The sequence below is a fragment of the Mobula birostris genome, chromosome 5 (assembly GCF_030028105.1).
Source record: "Mobula birostris isolate sMobBir1 chromosome 5, sMobBir1.hap1, whole genome shotgun sequence".
In the NCBI taxonomy this organism is placed as follows: Eukaryota; Metazoa; Chordata; class Chondrichthyes; order Myliobatiformes; family Myliobatidae; genus Mobula; species Mobula birostris.
The window spans coordinates 20,323,030-20,337,423 of record NC_092374.1 but is presented as its reverse complement, the minus strand read 5'-3'; the positions used below and the strand labels follow the sequence as shown (position 1 = coordinate 20,337,423).

The following is a 14,394-nucleotide window of genomic DNA, read 5'->3' as shown; positions in this document are numbered from 1 at the left end:
AGTCTTCAGCCTTCAGTTGGAGCCTCTTATCTATTGCTCCAGATCCCAGCATCTGTAGTCTCTTGCTTCTCCATTGTTTCATCTTGGACTTTGTATCCAAACTTCATCTCTTTCTATCTTGATTATTCTTTCTTGCCACAGCAAGTCCCCTTCCCCTCAACAAGTGAAACTTCTCATGTTATCTGCCACAGTGACAGTTCCTGGTCCTAAATGCTTTATTTTTACCATGGTTCTCCAATCTCTCTACACATCTATCCCACTGAGGATTGCCTATGGGCTCTTCACTTATAGTCATAGAACACTACAGCACAGAAACAGGCTATTTAGCCCATCTGCTCCATGCCGAACTATTCAGCTGGCTAGTCCCATCAACTTGCATCTCAGCCATAGCCCTCCATACACCTCTCATCCATGTACCTATTCAAATATCTCTTACATATTGAAATCAAACCTGCAGTCACCACTTCTGTTGGCAGCTCATTCCACACTTTTACCACCCTCTGAGCGAAGAAATTCCTCCTCATGTTCCCCTTCAACATTTCACCTTTCACCCTTAACTCATAACCTCTAGATCTAGCCTGACTCAACGTCAGTGGAAAAAACCTCCTTGAATTTACGCAACCTATACCCATCACAGTACGCCACATTAGCGTAGCAGTTAGCTCTTAGTATCAGATTTTGGGTTTCAATTTCAGTGTCATCTGCAAAGGGTCTATACGTCCTGTCCGTAGAATGTGTGGGTTTTCCCTGGGTGCTCCAGTTTCCTCCCACAGTCCAAAGACGTATTGTGTAGGTTAATTGCTCATTGTAAATTGCCCAATGATTAGGTTAGGGTTAAATTTGGGTTGTCAGGGATTGCAGGTGCAGCACAGATCAAGAGGCTATTCTGTGCTGTATCAACATACTTGTAACTATCAAATCTCCCCCTATACAGAAACTCATTCAGTCCCTCTCCACCCCTATACTCTGCTGGCTGTCTGTCAGGAAAATAGTTGCCTGGTGTTTTGTTTGGCATTCCACACCATCATACCCCGGAAAATGGTGGAGAAACTGTCTTCACTAGATTTCAACACCTCCCTCTGCAATTGGATACTGGACATATTAACAGTAAGGTGATAGTCATTCCGTGAGGGCAGCAGTGTCTCTTGTCCTATTACAATGAGCACTGGTGCTCCCCAAGGCTGTGTGCTCAGCCCGCTGCTGTTCATACTGCTGACACAGGGCTGTATCAGGATCCAGCTCGAACCGTGTCATCAACTTTGCGGTTGACATAACAGTGGTTGGCCTTTTCAAGAACAATGACGAGACGGAGTATAGAGGGAAAGTGGAGCGGCTGATGGATTGGTGTGAGAAGAACAACCTCAGCCTGAAGGTGGAGAAGACAAAGGAAATCATTGTGGACTTCAGGAAGGTGCAGCCAACTCATCCTCCATGGTTCCTCCATAGAGAAAATTAAATGCACCAAGTTCCTGGGAGTTCACATCACGGATGACCTCACCTGGTCCCTTAATATCACCTCTCTGACAAGAAGGCACAGCAGCTCCTCCACTTCCTAAGAAGACTGAGGCAATCAAGGCTCCTATAACACGTTCCCCCCGCCGCCCCCCCGGCACCAAATTAACTGTGTTTTACAGGAGCACCATTGAGAGCATCCTGACAAGTTGTGTCTCCATCTGGTATGGGAGCAGTCAAGCATCAGACCTGAAGTCCCTACAAAGGACTGTGAGAACAGCTGAGAAGATCATCAGGGTAACCCTACCATCCATCAGGGACATTTATCAGGAGCGCTACATACGTAGGACCCTTAGTATTTTTAATAATCCCACCCACCCATCCTGCATCCTCTTTGACTTTCTACCATCAGGCAGGAGACTCTGATGCATAAAAACAAGATCGGTCGGGATGAGAAACAGTTTCTTCCCCCAGGTCATTCGGCTTCTGAACTCCCAGCCACATCATATTCAAAGTGTCACTGGTTAATCTGTTCCATACTGAATGGTATTTAATATAAATGCACTTTAGTTTGTCACTTTCCTGTCATTTGCCTGTAGATTTTATCCTTACCTTCATAAGTTATCCTGTGTTATGTGTAGTGCTATGCTTCATGTGCTGGTTCAAAGAAACGTTGTTTGGTTTCTATATACATTATATATGTTACATACATGTATGTAGTTAAATGACAATAAACCTCACTTGTCACTTTTCCTCATTAATCTGATCTATTAACCTGATTCACTGCTGATGATGTGGTCTCCGGTTGGCAGGTATACTTGATGCAAACAGGATGATGGATTTTCAGAAACTGTCCTTTGAGCCCAGAGCTTCCAGCCCACCTTCAGTTTAATTCTCCATCTTGCTCCCTCTCTGACTTCTTTCACTTTGACCTCCCACACTATTCCAGTGAAGATTAGTTCTGCTTTCACTTTGGCACATTCGGGCCTTTACTACTCAATTGCAACCAGCAAGCAAAAAATAACTTTGGAGCCTGAAAACCTTTATGCTGGAAACACCGTGGAGACAATCTGATGAAAGATTATGCAGATGATGCATGGGTTCCTGCTCCACAGATGCTCTCAGATATGCTGGTTATTTCGACCACTTTTGTTTGAACTGGATCATTGATTCAATGGCTTTGTGTCTGCAGAACTGAATTTCACACTTTCAGATAATCGGCCCCGCTGGAACTGTCTCTCACATTTCTAGCATTCCTCATAAAGGAGTATGCAAACCATCAGGGGCATTTATAGGACACACACAGTCGAGAGGACTAGAATATATAAACAAGTATGTCATAAGGCATTGGTCAGGCCACATTTGGAGCATTGTGAGCAGTATTAGGCTCCATATCTAAGGAAGAATGGGCGAGTATTGTAGAGTTTCTGGAGGCAGTTAACAGGTATAATCCAGGAAATGAAGAAATTATGTTTAATGGCTTTAGCCTGTCCTCACTGGAGTTCAAAAGAATGGCAGGGGGTGAATCTCATTGAAATATTGAAAGGCCTGGATAGAGTGGACATGAAGAGGATGTTTGCAATAGTGGGATAGTCTAGGACCAGAGGGCACAGCCTCAGAATAGAAGGATGTCCGTTTAGAAGAGAGATGTGTGGGGAATTTCTTTAGCCAAAGGGTGGTGAATTTGGAATTCATTGCCATGGACAGTGGAGGAGATCAAGTCATTGCAACCTGAAACTTGCATCTTTTTCCTAATGTTTTTGCAGGTTTGATGAAAGTTTGTCACTCTGAATTTTTCATTCACTATCTCACTCCGGTAATACTGTCTGACCAGCTGAGTATTTCCAACATTTTCTGCGTTCATTTGTGGTGAGAACCCCTGACTCACACCGTAGTGAATTCAACTTATCCATTCTGTAAATTCATCTGTTTAGAAATCATTTGTTCATTTAAATTACCACTATCATAGAATCATACAGCATAGAAATGGACCCTTCAGCCCATCATATCTGTGCCATCCCTCAGGTACATGTCTATACAAATCCTATTTTTCAGCTCTTAACCCTGTGCCATGGCATTTTAGGTGTAGAAGTCATGAATGTTCTGAAGGAAGCTACATTCACCAAGCTGACCATCTGGACATTCCAGATTTCAGTGACCTCAAATACCCTAATAGGCTCCTGTCCTTTACTTTAAATGTATATCTTTCCTCATGGAAAAAAAGTTTCTGGTCATTTTTCCCTATCATTGATCTTCATAATTTTGTGTAGCTCGATCAGGTTCCTCATGAGCCTTATCTATTGCAAAGAAAGAGTCTTTCCAGTCTCTCTTCATAATGGAAATACCCATCCCAGCAAATATCATGGTGTACCTCCTCTGCACCTTCGTCAGTGCAATCACCTCCATCCTGTAGTGTGGTGACCAAACCTGTGCTGCCCACTGCAGATTTTTATAAAATTGTATGAATACCTCCTTCGTCTTATACTCACACAATATTTAAGAAGCATATGGACAACCAGTTCATAGTTCAAAGTACACAGCCTCAGCCTCAGTGCAGCGAAGAGCAGAGTAAACATCATGGAGCAACGAGCAGAACTGGCCCAATCCATAGAACATAGAACATAGAATAGTACAGCACAGTACAGGCCCTTTGGCCCACAATGTTGTGCCGACCCTCAAACCCTGCCTCCCATATAAGGCCCCACTTTAAATTCCTATATTCCAATCCATGCCTCTGATCCCGACACCTTGCCCTGTCAATCCATGGTCCGGTATTTAAATTATCCCAGCATCGGGTGGTTCCTCACTCTGGGACCCAGGCCTTGTCACATTGATATCCTTTGGCTCTAGACCCTGCTGCCACGTTTCAACCAATACTCAACCTTTCCCAATCGGCCCGGCGCTTATATCGATCAAATCTCGCTCTTGGTTTAGAATTTGAATTCCAAAGTATAGCCGACTGTAATTGAGTGCTAGGAAATGGGATTAGCACTTAGAGTCATACAGCATGAAAACAGGTCCAACTGGTCCATGCCGACTGAGATTCCCATCCAAGCTAGTCCCATTTGCCCACATTTGGCTCATATCGTTCTAATGCTATCCTATCCATGTACCTATCCAACTGGCTTTTAAATGCGAGCAATGTACCTTATTCAACCACTTCATCTGGCAGCTCATTCACACACTAACCACCCTCTGGGTGAAAACGTTGCTGTGAAAAACTTCATGTCAACATAGTCATGGTGGGGCAAAGGCCCCTTTCAATACTGTATGAATCTTTGATCATAATGTCTTGTCTTCCCCAAACCATAATTTTTGTTCTATTCCAAACACAAGAAGATCTGCAGATGCTGAAAATCCAAAGCAACACACACAAAACACTAGAGGAACTCAGCAGGCCTGGCAGGATCTGAATATCTGAATAATTCTGGTATTTGCCTCCTCCCCAGTCTCATTCACCATTGTCCATTCCTGTTTCCCTCTCTCACCTTATCTCCTTACTTGTCCATCAGCTCCCTCTGGCGCTGCCCCTTCTTCCATGGTTTTCTAACTTCTCCTATCAGATTCCCTCTCTTCCAGCCTTTTATCTCTTTCACCAATCAACTCCCAACTCTTTACTTCACCCTTTCCCCCATCCCAGTTTCACCTATCACCTGCTATCTTCTACTTCTTCCTCCCCTCATCCCATCTTCTCACTCTAACCACCCTCTGGGTGAAAACATTGCTGTGGAAAACTTGATGTCAACATAGTCATGGTGGGACAAAGGCCCCTTTCAATAGTGTATGAATTCTCATTTGTTTTTCCCAGTCCTGATGAAGGGTCTCGGCCCGAAATGGCCGACTGTTTACTCTTTTCGATTTTTGTTCTATTCGTAGTTTTGGAAGAGGTATCAAAGCCTGCCTGAGTGTACGTATTCACACTTGAATTGGGAACTGGAGCTCATTAGAGGTTGTGACTGAGAATGCTATCAAAGAGGCTCTTAAAAGTGGACGGTGATATATGAAGGACAATGTGTACTGGGAAAAGAACTCCAGAGTGCAGGAATTAATTGGGAACAACTGTCCTGGATTTGATGGCATCAGGCAACTGTTACATAAACATGTTTTCACACTAACTTTAATAGTTCAGCACTACTTAACTCCTGGAACAAATGCAAGGCGTAATGTGTCCTATGAGCTTTGTACCTAATCCTTCTTTCCTTTGAATATAATTCCTTGCTAGTCCATATGGGTTTCTCCTCCCTTCCCCTCCCTTGAGCGCATCCACATGAAGCGCTGCCATGAGATAGCAGTATCCATCATCACACGCCCCGCCATCTAGGCCATGTTCTCTCCTTGCTGCTGCCATCGAAAAGCAAGTACAGGATCTGTAAGTTCACCAGCAGTTTCAGGAACAGTTATTACCCTTCAACCATCGGGCTCCTGAACCAGTGTGGATAGAATAACTTAACTCACCTCAACTCTGAACGGATTACACAATTTACAGATTCACTTTCAAGGACTATGTGATTCATTTTCTCAGTATTATTTATTTATCGTTATAAGCACAATTTGTCTTCTTTTGCACATTGGTTGTCAGTCTTTGTTTATGTAAATTCTATTGTATTTATTTATTTTCTTGTAAATGTCTGCAAGAAAATTAATCTCAGATTAGTATACAGTGACATGTGTGCAATTTAACAATAAACTTACTCTACTCTGTCCTGACTCAAGGCTCGTTCAAGCTATTCTTGAACCACTTACCAGGGAAGAGTAGTTGAAATGGTTTCCCATTGCCTATCATATGGCTTTGATCTTTGAAATGTTTCTTCAAAAGTAAATGTCCGGTCTGTTTTTGTGATGGGGTGAAGGAGAGAGAGCAACAAATACTAGACTTGTACAGTATGTGGGGCACAATACTCAGAACCAGCATTTAGCACTTAGTATTTTCAGAGTAAACACTCTTCTTCTGATTTGAATTGGTAGAGCATGACTGAGCCAGTGCTGGTTCATACCAGATGCACAGATCCTGCTAAATGTAAAAGCAATTAGTTTGCGATGCAGCACCCATTTCTTGGCACAGACTGCATTGGGGCATGAACATTCACCCGATGGTCAAAATGCCAGAATTCTTGCAAAGCCTGACTCCTGTTAACATTCTCTAACAACAATGTCCAAGAAGCAGGAATTCTTGGAAAGCCTGACTCCTGTTAGTGTTCTGTAACAACACTAAGAAAAATGTTGGAATAAGATTACAAAGCAGATAAAAATATTTAACTTTATCACTGTGACCTTGGCTTTGAAAATTATCACTTAGAATGTTGGCAAGTTAAATTGTAAACATAAGTGATTTTGTAGATGCTGGAAATCCAGAGCAACACACACAAAGTTCTGGAGGAACTCAACAGGTCAGGCAGCATCTATGGAGATGAGTAAATGGTGAATATTTTAGGCTGAGACCATTTATCACGAAAGAATTTCATGAGGAAATTAAGTTGTAAAGTGTATAAGTTGCTGTATGAGGGCATAAATAAAGTTGGGAAATCAAGAGCTGGAAGGTTAAGGTTTAAGATGAGAGGGAAAAGTTTTAATACAAAGTTGAGGGGCAACTTTTTTACACAAAGGGTGGTATGTGCTACCAGAGGAAGTGGTTAGGCTAGGTACTTTTAAAAGAGAATCGGACAGGTACATGGATTGGCAAGGTTTAGAAAGCTATAGGCCACATGTTGGCAAATGGGACTAGTTTAGATAAATTAATTATTCAGCATGGACCAGTTGCGCTGAAGGGCCTGCATCTGTGCTGTGTAACTGTACAGCTTCTTCCCCAAGGCTGTGAAACTTCTGAACTCCTTGCCACCACTCAGGTCTCATTACACATGAAGCACTAGTACCATTACAGGGTTTACTTTTTAACATGCGTCATGAATGCACCTTATTGATTGTTAATGTACTAGTAATAATATTAGTTTATGTGTTATGTGTGTGAGTTATATATACTATGCTGTGCATCTCATTCTGGAGAAAGGTTGTTTCGTTTGGTGATATACATGCGTACGGTTGAATGATAATAAACTGAACTTGAATTTAGACTTTAACTCTACAAATTTTAATAATAATCGCTTTATTATTGTCACATGCTCTGAGTTACAGTGAAAAACTTTGTTTTGCATGCTATCCACAGAGATCAGTTCATCACATCAGCACACTGAGGTACTACAAGGGAAAACCAACAGCAGGATGCATAATGACAATTGTAGGAACAAACTGAAAAGCCACTCAGAGTTGGTGTTCAAAATAATGGGCAATTTATTTAAAAAAAAACTGTGCGCACCGGGGGACCAGTGAAACCTGACCTACCTGAGAGTGAATTTGAAGCAGTTTTTTACGTCCTCACTTGATGAGATTACCAGTAAGAATCCATTTTGAGAATCGAATGGCAGCTACAGGAAGACTTGCTAAGTAACACACCAGCTCCTGATTACAGTATAAAATGGTTATCCACAGGACTAACAGCAAATCCAATTTTCTATTACAACAATGGGTGCACACTGGAACATAATTAACCAAGTTCCTGAAACTTGGACATCATCATGTCTGCATTCCATGTCTTTACTTCTAGGCTTTGTCTGAGGTTCCCTGCAACCATATTGGTATAATTCACATCGCATTATTAGCCTTCACTCTTCTTTTCCAGACACTAACATACTGCTGCAGTTACAGAGAAAATGCAGTTCAGGAAGGCAATAAGGCCATGATGAGGTTGTGAGGTCTTATCTTACAAGAGGCATGTTCAATAGCAAGACACACATAATGCTGGATGAACAGCAGGCCAGGCAGCAAATGCTTTAGTTGTTACTCGCTATTTTGAATGTTTTGTACCTTGGCCCCAGAGGAAGGCTGTCTCGTTCGGCTTTATATATGTATGGTTTGAATGATGATTACACTTGATTTGATTGATTGATTGATTTTTTTCTGTGAGGAGAAGTAAAGAGTCTACGTTTCAGGCCAAGACCGTTCATCAGGACTGGAAAGGAAGGGGCTGAAGCCAGAATGGGAAGGTGGGGGAAGGGGGGAAATACAAGATGATAGATGACAGATGAAACTAAATGAGTGGGAAGATGATTGGATGGGCCACAGGGATGGAGGGGAGTGTGCCAGGGAGAAGGAGCTGGGAGATAAAACATAAAAAAGCAGAAATTTATAGGAGAGGACAATGAAATATAGAATAAAGGGATGGAAGAGGGAAACCAGAGAGAGGAGATGGGCAGGACATGAGAGCGGGGCAAGAGGATAGAAGGGGTAATCAGAATGGGAAATGGAAAAAGAGAGAAGGGGATAGGGGGAAAAAGGAGAGGAATAATTACCAGAAATTAGAAAAGTCGATGCTCATGCCATCAAGTTGAAGGTTATCCTGACGGAATTTGGGTTGTTGCTCCTCCAACCTAAGTTTGGCCTCATCGTGGCAGAAGAGGAAACAAAGGACAAATGTGTCGGTATAAGACTGGGAAGTCGAATTGAAATGGCTAGCAACTGGGACATCTTGCTTTTTGTGGCAGACAAAGCAGCCCTCAGTTCTGTGTTGGATCTCACCAACGTAGAGGAGACCATACTGGGAGCACCGGACAGAATAGGTAATCCCAGGAGACACATAGGTGAAGTACTGCTTCACCTGGAGGAACTGTTAGAGGCCCTGAATGGTGGTGAGGGAGGAGATGTGCAGGCAGGTATATCAATTTGATTCAATAGTGTTACAACAGCTGGTTAGAAGCTCTACTTGAACCTGCTGGTGCATGCTTTCAAGTTTCTATATCTTTTGTCTGATGGGAGGAGGGAAAGGAGAGAATGACCGGGCTGTGTGGGTCTTTGATAACAATGGCTGCTTTACCGATGCAGTATGAAGTGTAGACGGAATCCATGGAGGGCAGGTAGTTTTAACCATAAGCACTTCCATTTTGCCGTTGGCGAAGTAGTTCACTGTTAGCATTCCGTAATCAAAGTTGCTGTTTAGATGGGTTACAATGCATATGGATTCTGATACAGAATCCTCCAGAGGAGGTTCACAAGAGTGATCCCCAGTATGAAAGGGTTAACGCTTGATGGCTCTGGGAGTTTAGAAGAATAAGGAGGATCTCATTGAAACCTATCGAATATTGAAAGGCCTAGATAGAGTGGATGTGGAGAGGATGTTTTCTATAGTAAGCGAGTCTAGGACCAGAAGGCACAGTCTCAGAACAGAAGAATGTCCCCTTAAAACAGAGGGTAGCGAATCTGTGGAGGTCATTGCCACAGACAGCTGTGGAGGCCAAGTCACTGGGTATATTTAAAGTGAAGGATGATGGGTTCTTGATTAGTAAAGGCATCAAAGGGTATGGGGAAAAGGCAGGAGAATGGGATTGAGAAGGATAATAAACCAGTTATTAAATGGCAGAACAGATGGGCTGAATGGCCACATTCTACTCCTATGCCTTAAGGACTTACACGGTCATGGTATATTTCTACATTATGGTTTCATAGTTCAGTTTGTGGAGGTTCAAAGTTCACATGAAGTAGAGGGTGTCGATGACAACTAGGCCCTGACAGAAAGAAGCTGGAGTTCGCTATTGCCAAAAGAGAATTCACGGAACTCCTGGCAGGATATGAACCCCAGCCACAAATCTTACAAGTGGTTTGAAGTGCCATGGGGAGACGGAGATTTAGGTACTGAATACAGGGCTTTCAGGGAAGAGTGAGTCATGCATAAAACTGTTCGTGCCTTAGTGCTGTACCACAAACTTGCTGTAGATTCTGTTCACAAAAGGCTGTGGATTTCTGTGACAGCCTCCTTGTGCCATGAAATCAGTCTGTCAGACGAAGATCTATGAGCTCAGTTATCTAAGTATAGCACCAGCAGCTGACGCACGCTAGCAAAAGGCCTCGCAGTGGTAACTGCCTGCTGTGTTGTACAAGGTTAATGTCTTGCCTGCTGTTGCTGCAGACTGGGTCAGGATTGGGAACAGATTTGAGTTATGGTGTTAGACAGAAGGATTTGTTGGATCACCAAGAACTGGAAGATTTGTTGCTTTCTTTTTAACTTGAAGCACTTCTGAACAAAATGTAATAATAAATGCTTATTCAGTGAATATCTGGGGCTAGCTTTTTAGATTTTTGGTTCAATGTGTGATGTTTACAGATTATAATTTTCTGGCAACATATTTACACTTGCTAATTACAACCTTATGCAAATTAATCAACTTTTGGTTTCTAAAATTATTCAGTAAAGCCTCATACTAGGTATTCTGTTAGGTGTCCATGTCAAATGTGGTTATCTAAAATGTACAATATCTGTGTTTGTGAAAACTAGGTTCTTAAATTAAAATGCCTGTGTGACATTATAAACTATATAGCAAGGCAGCTTTTATCTGTGTAAAAGGAACTAAGAATTATTTTTAAGTAGGTCTTCAGCGTGCATGTTCTTGCATTATGAGTTAAACCTGAAATATTTAAGGTCCACAAATACTGAGCTATATTTTGGAGCAGCAAGCAATCTGCTTGAAGAGCTCACACTAAGTCCACTCCTCTTTTTTTACCAGTATCTCCTCTCTCTACTCCTTAGTCCTGTTGCAGAGTTGTGAGCTGAAATGTCGATGGTTCCTTTCCTCTCTCACAGACGCTGCTCAAGCAATGAGTTCCTCCAGCAGATTGTGTGTTGCTCCAGGTTCCAACATCTGTGAAGTTTTCTTCTTGACAACACTCCATCTGTACACCCTTCTCAAACATCGTATATCATAAGTGTTTGACTTAACTGATGCATTCTGTGATTTATCAACAAATGTAAAGCTGTGTTTCAATTTGAACAGCACAGCATGTCATCTGAGGGAAACTACAAAGATGCTCCCCAGATTTCTGAATTTTGCTCTGATTTACGTAATTTCACTTCTGTTCTAAATTTAGTATCCCTTCAAGGTCCTTGTCTCTCTATTTATATTGTTACTTTTTATTCAAAAAGTTGAAAAAAATATGCTGACTTACCTTCATCGAATGTGAGAGAAAATTGTGAAAATTACATTTTTTTGGGCCTGCTGTGTTCAAATTCAGCAAAGTATTTTGCTGTAAGTTAATACTGGGGATGGTTACAATCTCGGTTCGGTTGTATTTAGCTTATTGGTGGCTGAGTTGTTTTAAAAGGAACAGTGGATTGGTTTAAAGCATGAAGCCTATTTGCACAAAATGGCGATAAGTTGCTGTGCTGTGGGCCTTGTTAGCATGTGGCGGGAATTCCCAATTCTTAACATATTCCTCTGTGAATAATCTCATAGATGAGCCAACTAGAGATGGATCATGCTATGGTCTGGAATGCAGCTGGTGTTGTCTTGGATATTGATTCAGGTTTGTTTTGTGTACACAGTTCATTCTACTTTCTACTCAATCACAGAAAATGCTAAGGGAAAAAGACAGGTGCAATACTTAGGGAATGATGTTGAGGAGCTGGTTGGTTGTTAGTATGTTAACATAATTATCTCTGTTAACCTCCAACTGAAAATTGATTGAGGCCATTTTTCAAGAAAAAGTTCCTAAATTTATGAAATTGACCTGTATCAGTTTCAGAATACTGCCTGTGGTTGATTCTGCACTAAACCAGCACTTGGGAACCTAGTAACTTTGTTATGAAGGAAAAGCTCTCTCACGTAAATCATTGCAAGCCTCATTATCCAAAGGGTGTTGAAGTTCGGAGTCAACTTGAAATGTAAAAGCTGAGATCACTTGGCTCTTAGAGGGGTTAAGGAATATGGAGCCAAGTGGGCAAATGGGGTAGGGATGCAGATCAGTCACAATCTCACAGTGCATGATTGGGTTCATTCTGTGTTGCTGTTTTCCCATGCTTGTTGCTAGTCTGCTTTTATTACGCTTTGTAGAATAAGGTTATTTTAAAAACTGAACTGCAAACTTTAATATCTAGGCCTTGGTGAAACATTGCCTTGGTTTAACTTCCCAAGATGCATCATGTTAAATTCCATCTGTCATACCTTGGACAATTTCCCCAGTTAATATAGATCTTGTAATCTAAGATAACCTTCTTCACTTTCCTCCAAAACCCCCAATTTTAGTGTCATCTATAGACCTGATAGATGACAGGTCAGGTAGACCTGATTGGGTTGAAAGGCCTGCATCCGTGTTCTATGGCTCTAAGTTAGATCTGATTTCTGTAAAGGAGGACAGGACATAGTAGGTGGCCTCATCATTTGTTTTGTAAGCATCGAACCTCCATCTATCAAAATATGAGAGGTAAATTGATTTGTCTGTATTCTCACCAGGGAGATGTACTTAGGGGAATATGAGATGGAGGATCAGAGTATCATACTGGGGAATTGTTTCAAACTGCATTTCCTGTGAGACATTTATTCAGCAGACGTGTAGAATCTGGGAATCAAATTACAATTGCAGGCACCACAGTAGCGTAGCAGTTAGTGCGACGCTATTACAGCTTGAGTTCAGAGAAGTTTATATGTCCTTCCTGTGAGTGTGTGGGTTTCCTCTGGGTGCTCTGGTTTCCTCCTACATTCCAAAGATGTACTGGTTAATAGCTCATTGTAACTTATCCTGTGATCAGGCTAGGGGTTAATTAGGTGGGTTGCTGGGCAGTGTGGCAATATGGTCCAGAGGGGCCTGTTCCACACTTCATCTTTAAGTTTAAAAAATGTTTAAGTCAATGTTATAATTTTGAAAGCAAGTAGGTGGATTTGTACATCATTGCTAAGAAGGAATGTTATTGGAACAGATAGTTCTGTACCGTGAGAACTATGACAGAATTTACCAAAGGTCATTGGTGTCAGGACATATCCGTTTTAATTCCCTCTGTGATACCAGAAAATATCTTGATTTCATAGAAATAAAATCTCTAATTATAGTCATGTAAATGATCTTCAGGAGAATTGTGTCCACAATAATGCAAGAAGTAGAATGAAGTATTAATTGATGAATGTAGGAAGACTATTGAGGCATATTTATTGTTATCTACATATTTTGATTTAGCTTAAGCATAAAATTAAAAAATTTGTACTGGCATGTATATAATTAGTACTCTGGTGAAGAAAATTGACAATAATTTGGCAGAAATAGTATATCATTTGAGGGCTCAAGCCAGTACCTTATAAAAAGTACCTCATGATTGATACACAATATGATTTGTCAAATCTTAAAATAACTTCCTAAAAATGGAAAATTAAAGTTGTCACACTGATTACTTGTTTAATTCAATTATTGAATTATCCTGGTATGGGAGGAATGTTTTGTTAATTATTTTTTGCAGGCAAACTAACGCTCTTATCAGACAGATGATGTTATCCAATGGTAAAATAATCTCAAAAATTTACAGAAGTATTCAGCAGGCCAGGTGACTTCCAGTGAAAGAAGAAAACAGAATTAATGTTTCAGATTACTAAGTAATGGAGTGGGGAGTTGGTGGGGAAACGGAAAGGCCTGTAATAGGTGGGGAAAATATAGCAATAGAAATGTTTGAATATGGCAAATGTAAATGGTAATGGGTCCAATAAAGGAACAAAAGACTAATGAGTGTATGATAAATCAGAATCTGTGTTACTGCTTCTCTCACTACAGTTGCTTCCTGACCTGCTAAATATTTGTGAATTTCCAGCACTTTCAGTATTTTGTAGCGTGTAATGGAAAAACCTTTACCAGACCTTATGCCCTCTTTAACTACTTATTATATTTGTAGTTTTCTTTTTTTTTCAGGTTCTTGGGCTGACCGTTCACCTTTGCATGAGGCAGCCAGTCAAGGTCGCCTTCTGTCCCTCAAAACCTTGCTTGCACAGGTAACTGTCTAGTGTGTTGACGACCGGATTGTATTCTGTAAGCCCTTGATTATTAGATTCATAGCCATTAAAGTCTGAGTTATGTTTCCACTTGAAGGTAAATTTTTACTATTGCTTGAGGTTTAAAGTTACCTTAATCCTAACCCTGGGACAA

General features: G+C 41.2%; 1 protein-coding gene across 3 annotated transcripts in view; it reads left to right on the top strand.

The window, feature by feature from the left end:
- LOC140197565 (ankyrin repeat and SOCS box protein 5-like) overlaps nt 1-14,394 on the top strand; it is a 104,791-nt gene that overhangs the window by 48,958 nt on the left and 41,439 nt on the right. For all 3 annotated transcript variants that reach the window (XM_072257679.1, XM_072257678.1, XM_072257680.1), the window contains one exon: nt 14,161-14,240. In XM_072257679.1, coding sequence (XP_072113780.1) covers nt 14,161-14,240 — 80 coding nt within the window. The remainder of the gene's footprint in view (nt 1-14,160; nt 14,241-14,394) is intronic.